Consider the following 5,398-nt stretch of genomic DNA (forward strand, 5'->3'; position numbering starts at 1 on the left):
ATAAGAATGTTGATATTTTACAATTTTGTTATTATAACTACAGTATGTGTTTTTGTTATTACAATTAGTCATTTTTTACTAACCATATAAATATGTAAATTTATATTATATGTTTTGTTACTAACTATAAAAATATGTTAACTTATATAAGATATTTTTTACATATTTAAAAAAATGTAAACTTATATAATATACTTTTTACATATTTAAAAATATGTAAGCACATATTTAAAAGAAATATAAACTTATATAATATATCTGTAACATATACTAAAAGTATGTTTTGTTACATATTTGAAATTTGGTTAAATATGTAAATTTGATATGTTTTATACATTTACTAAAAAATATGTAAACTTGTTTAATATGTTAAAAAAATATGTTACATATATTGAAAACTTTTTTAAATATTTAAAAATTTTTAAGTTAATATATATAAGATATTCTTTACATATTTAAAAAAAATGTAAACTTATATAATATACTTTTTACATATTTAAAAATATGTAAGCACATATTTAAAAGAAATATAAACTTATATAATATATCTGTAACATATAATAAAAGCATGTTTTGTTACATATTTGAAATTTGGTTAAATATGTAAACTTGATGTATTTTATACATTTATTAAAAAATATGTAAACTTGTTTAATATGTTAAAAAAATATGTTACATATATTGAAAACTTTTTTACATATTTAAAAATTTTAAACCTTTTTAGATATTAAAATTATATAAAATATTTGTTACATGTACCAAAAGTTAATATATTTATTACATGTTTTACTAACCATATAAATATGTAAAAATTTTAAAGTTAATACACTTAATGGGTAAAATGAAATTTTGGATGAAAAGTGAGCTGGAGGTTTTCATAAATTAAAAGAGAATCTCTAAAAGCATTTCTTTTTCATTTATTTGATGAACATGATTAGGGTTTCATTTTGATAATTTAACTAAAAAGTGAAATGAGAGGTTTTGACTTTTAATAATTTGATAAAAGAAAAGTTGAGTAGACACATGTAAGTACTATCTAATAAACGAGACTTGTAATACCAAATTACTTTTAACACCCTTTTGGTGCTATAATGCCTTATTTGAATCTATTTTATGTACACATTTTTCTTCTTTAGATCCTAACCATTGATGAGATTGAATGAATGGTTGTGATAAGGTTTTCATAAATGGGGTGGGTTTTCATTTTAACCCTCCCTCTCTCTCTCTCTCTCTCTCTCTATATATATGAAAAACCATTTAATCCATCTGGTGCCAATGTGCCATCATTGGTAAATATTTAATTTTGTTAAGAGGAAAAATTGGAATAAGGGTTAGGTACGGTGACCATTCATTGTATACTTTAACAGGTTTTCATCATACATTTGGAAAGTTTGGGCTAACTTAGTAAGTGTGATTGTTTTGATATTAAACCGATTAGGATGAGTGGGTCATTGGATAAGCTAAATACTTGTATTATTTTCTTAAACTTAGTAACGGTCCATGAGTTTCATGAGGTTGCATTACAGTATATTTAAAACTTGAAGAAAATTCATATAAAAGACGTCAACTCAACCAGTTTCAAGACAGAGACCACTAACCAAACTATTAAATTCAGTTTCCAAATTAACTAAACTATTAAAACCAATTTATCGTATCGCAAATTTTATTAACTTTAAACCTAAGCGCATTTGTTTTAAAAACCATCTTTTAATGTACTGGGTTGCTCTTAGAGATGGTACAACCGTTTGTGTTGAGATGTACTGGACTTTTCAATCATGTTTACTAGTTAACATGACAAAAAAGATAATCCAAAAATTGACTGATGGAACTATTGAAAGCTTGAACGAAGGCCGATGGCGAATTGATCGAAGGCCAATATGTTAAACCTTAAAATCGGGAGGTAAATGATTCATGAATGAACCGTTAAAAGTCTTTGGTCTAAAGTTTAAACCCAAAATTTGGCATTTGTGCTAAAACCGGTATTACCGGTAACCTCAACAGTTCTAATTATAAACCAATTGTCCAATTTACCAAGATAAAACGTCCTGGGCTGGTGAGCGCCAAGTCCCCAACCGGTATATCCAATAGTTGGTTTCGGAGTGTTTTAACGTAAAGAGTATAATGTGAGAGGGGTTGGGTTTGGTTTGGTTTGGTTTGGTTTGGTTTGGTTTTCTAGAACAACATGGCGGGACACTATTTATAATACTTTTACACCTTGTCATCTTCTTAAACGTACCTACCACCTTATTCTGTATATAAACCCACTCACCACCAATCACAACTCGTGTCTTCTTTAAACCTCCATCTCACTGATCATCAATGGGAACCACTGATCGCATGAAGCTGAACATAAACATCACGCAATCAACATTCATACAGCCTTCCAAGCCCACACAAGCTTCCACTGAGCAGCTATGGACGTCAAATCTGGACTTAGTGGTTGGCAGGATCCATATTCTGACGGTTTACTTCTATCGTCCTAATGGGGCTGCCAATTTCTTTGACCCGGTTGTCATGAAGAAGGCGTTGGCAGATGTGCTGGTTGCCTTTTATCCGATGGCCGGTCGGATCGGTAAAGATGAGAATGGCAGACTTGTGATTAACTCTAATGACGAGGGTGTTTTGTTTGTTGAAGCCGAGTCCGATTCCACGCTGGATGACTTCGGTGAGTTCACGCCGTCGCCGGAGCTCCGACGGTTGACGCCGACGGTTGACTATTCCGGTGACATTTCTACTTACCCTCTGTTTTTTGCTCAGGTAATAATGCTTTGGCGATTTTCACTTGTTTTATGATCAGATCTAACACTTTAAAACCTACCTAAAATAGATGTTATGCTAGATCTAGGTGCGTCCACGGTTCGGTTTTGGACTAAAACCAAAACTTTGTTTCACTTTTTGATTGGGGTTTAGTTCAGGTTTGCTTTTTTAGGTTTTGTCACTTTTAATAAATTTTGGGATGAAAAATATAATGGATTGGAGCCTAAAATATCTTGTTAGTGAAATGAGCTACATGTTTATTAAATTGTTATAAAGTACTTGAAATAAACAATTAAAATGTAATTCGGTTTTTATGACACTTACAACCAAAATCCAACCGTAGTTTTGCTTTTTATGAAAACATAAAATCAAACAGTCAGTGCTTGCTTCGATTCAGTTTGTCGGTTTTGAATCGGTGTGTTAGATCCATCAATACTTGTTATCACCTAATTTAGAAGTTGTTGATGAAATTGTAAGTGATTTATTTGATCCAACAAAAAACTGTTGGGCCTTAAATTAGAAAAGACCAATTGAATTGGCATGGATGAATGTATGGTTGTCATGTTATACTCTCTTTGGGTTTTACCTTTGGGGGGGGGGGGCCTCTAAATTAATGGGTTTTGTTTGGGGCTAATTAGAGAATTTGGCAATTAATTGGTGTTGTTTTGACTCTTTTTGTTGACTAGAGTATTAATTAATATGCTCAAATGGTTACTTGTTGCTCACGTCAATAAGAGAAGACTCATTTGACTACAAATCATATTTGTGCTTGGTAGCTTGGTTTTGGGCTCAAGCGTTTCCTGAAACTGGTTTTTGACTTTTTTCGATTTCGGTCTTAATTAAATCATGCATAGTAATGTTATGCATAGTAATGTTCAGCGGGTCATGCATAGTAATGTTATGACTCCAAGATTAGCAAATATAGGTTTTAAAAGATGGGGTTTTGCGATTCAAAAAGGGGTAGCGGCGCAGCTTGTTGCCCGCTTGCCTTCTGTTTCGATGTAATCCAAAAGATAAATTATTAATGATTAAATCATTTATTAATGGCTTACAAGTTACTTAAAATCGTCTTTTTTCAGTACTATCGTTTTGGTTTAGTTTGGTTGATGCAAAACCAAACCTAAAAATCGGTCTTTAAAATATATAAAACCAATGTGTTGGCTTTTGTTGGGTTCGGTTACAACGGTTACTCTGTTACAGTTGGTTTTTTTTCGGTTTTCTGTGCACAAATAGTAAAAATCGGGCAGGAGCATTTATTTTACGCCTAAAAATCCACCTAACTTTCCACGTGCAGAGATTTGAACTCACACAACAAAACATTATACTATTAGGCCATTAAGTTATGGGTTATTGTTATCGTTATTTTTTTTATTATTGACGGTTGTTATTTATTTGTTGCTTATAGGTAACACATTTTAAATGTGGAGGAGTTGGTCTTGGTTGTGGTGTGTTTCATACATTAGCCGATGGCCTATCCTCACTACATTTCATCAACACATGGTCCGATATGGCTCGGGGCCTTTCCATAGCGATCCCGCCGTTCATTGACCGCACCTTGCTTCGTGCACGCGAACCACCCACTCCCACTTTTGACCACGTCGAATACCACCCCCCTCCATCCATGAAAACCGCTCCAAAATCCACCCAAAAACCTTCCACCACGATCCTAAAGCTCACCCTTGACCAACTCAATGCTCTCAAAGCCTCAGCCAAGAATAATAATGGAAACGCCAACTATAGCATGTACGAGATCCTCGCGGCTCACTTATGGCGATGCGCGTGCAAGGCCCGTGGGCTCCCGGATGACCAACTAACCAAACTTTATGTGGCTACTGACGGACGGTCCAGACTGAGCCCCCAACTCCCGCCAGGGTACCTAGGCAACGTGGTGTTCACCGCCACACCAATTTCCAAATCGGCTGACCTCACAACTGGACCATTGTCCAATGCAGCATCGTTGATCCGGACCACTTTGTCCAAAATGGATAACGACTATTTGAGATCCGCCATTGACTACCTTGAGGTGCAGCCCGATCTCTCGGCCTTGATTCGTGGCCCGAGTTACTTTGCAAGCCCAAACTTGAACATAAACACATGGACCCGGTTGCCTGTTCATGATTCGGATTTCGGGTGGGGTAGGCCCGTGTTCATGGGGCCCGCGTGTATATTATATGAGGGGACGATTTATGTTCTACCGAGCCCAAATAATGATAGGAGTATGTCGCTCGCAGTGTGTTTGGATGCTGATGAGCAGCCATTGTTTGAGAAGTTTTTATATGACTTCTAAGGATTGTGATGTTTGCTAATTCCAAGATTTGCGAAAATTGAGAAGGGCAATATTGGATTTTTTTATTAGTATTATTTTTTTGTGCGTGTTTTGGCTTTTGAATGCAGGCAATTAGCTTGGTGAGGTATGACAACTTTATAGTGTACTGGAAATGTAGATTGAGAATAAATATATGTACAACATGTCACAAAATCAGATAGTAACTTGTTAAAAGGACAGTAAGAAAGCAAGTCAGTCCAACCCAAATGTTCTGGACAAGGGTGTTCCTAGATAAAATGCATGTTATTTTTCTGTTTAAGAAAGTAATTAGTTTTAACAACTAATTTACTTTTCATAAAGAAACTACCTGTATCC

General features: G+C 34.4%; 1 protein-coding gene across 1 annotated transcript; it reads left to right on the forward strand.

The window, feature by feature from the left end:
* Nucleotides 1-2,319: 2,319 nt before the first annotated feature.
* On the forward strand, nucleotides 2,320-5,060 carry LOC143587688 (shikimate O-hydroxycinnamoyltransferase-like). The gene is made up of 2 exons (XM_077068912.1): nucleotides 2,320-2,757; nucleotides 4,163-5,060. The coding sequence occupies exons 1-2, from the start codon at nucleotides 2,320-2,322 to the stop codon at nucleotides 5,042-5,044; spliced, it is 1,320 nt and encodes a 439-aa protein (XP_076925027.1). The 3' UTR covers nucleotides 5,045-5,060.
* Nucleotides 5,061-5,398: the final 338 nt, after the last annotated feature.

Source organism: Bidens hawaiensis, unplaced genomic scaffold (genome assembly GCF_021521415.1).
Source record: "Bidens hawaiensis isolate Kalapana, Puna unplaced genomic scaffold, B.hawaiensis_p1.1 tig00035837_1, whole genome shotgun sequence".
Taxonomy (NCBI): Eukaryota; Viridiplantae; Streptophyta; class Magnoliopsida; order Asterales; family Asteraceae; genus Bidens; species Bidens hawaiensis.

Coding starts and splice junctions, on each gene's coding strand:
- LOC143587688 (XM_077068912.1), top strand. CDS start 2,320: ATGGGAACCACTGATCGCATGAAGCTGAACATAAACATCACGCAATCA. Junction 2,758..4,162: donor ACCCTCTGTTTTTTGCTCAG/GTAATAATGCTT, acceptor TGTTGCTTATAG/GTAACACATTTTAAATGTGG.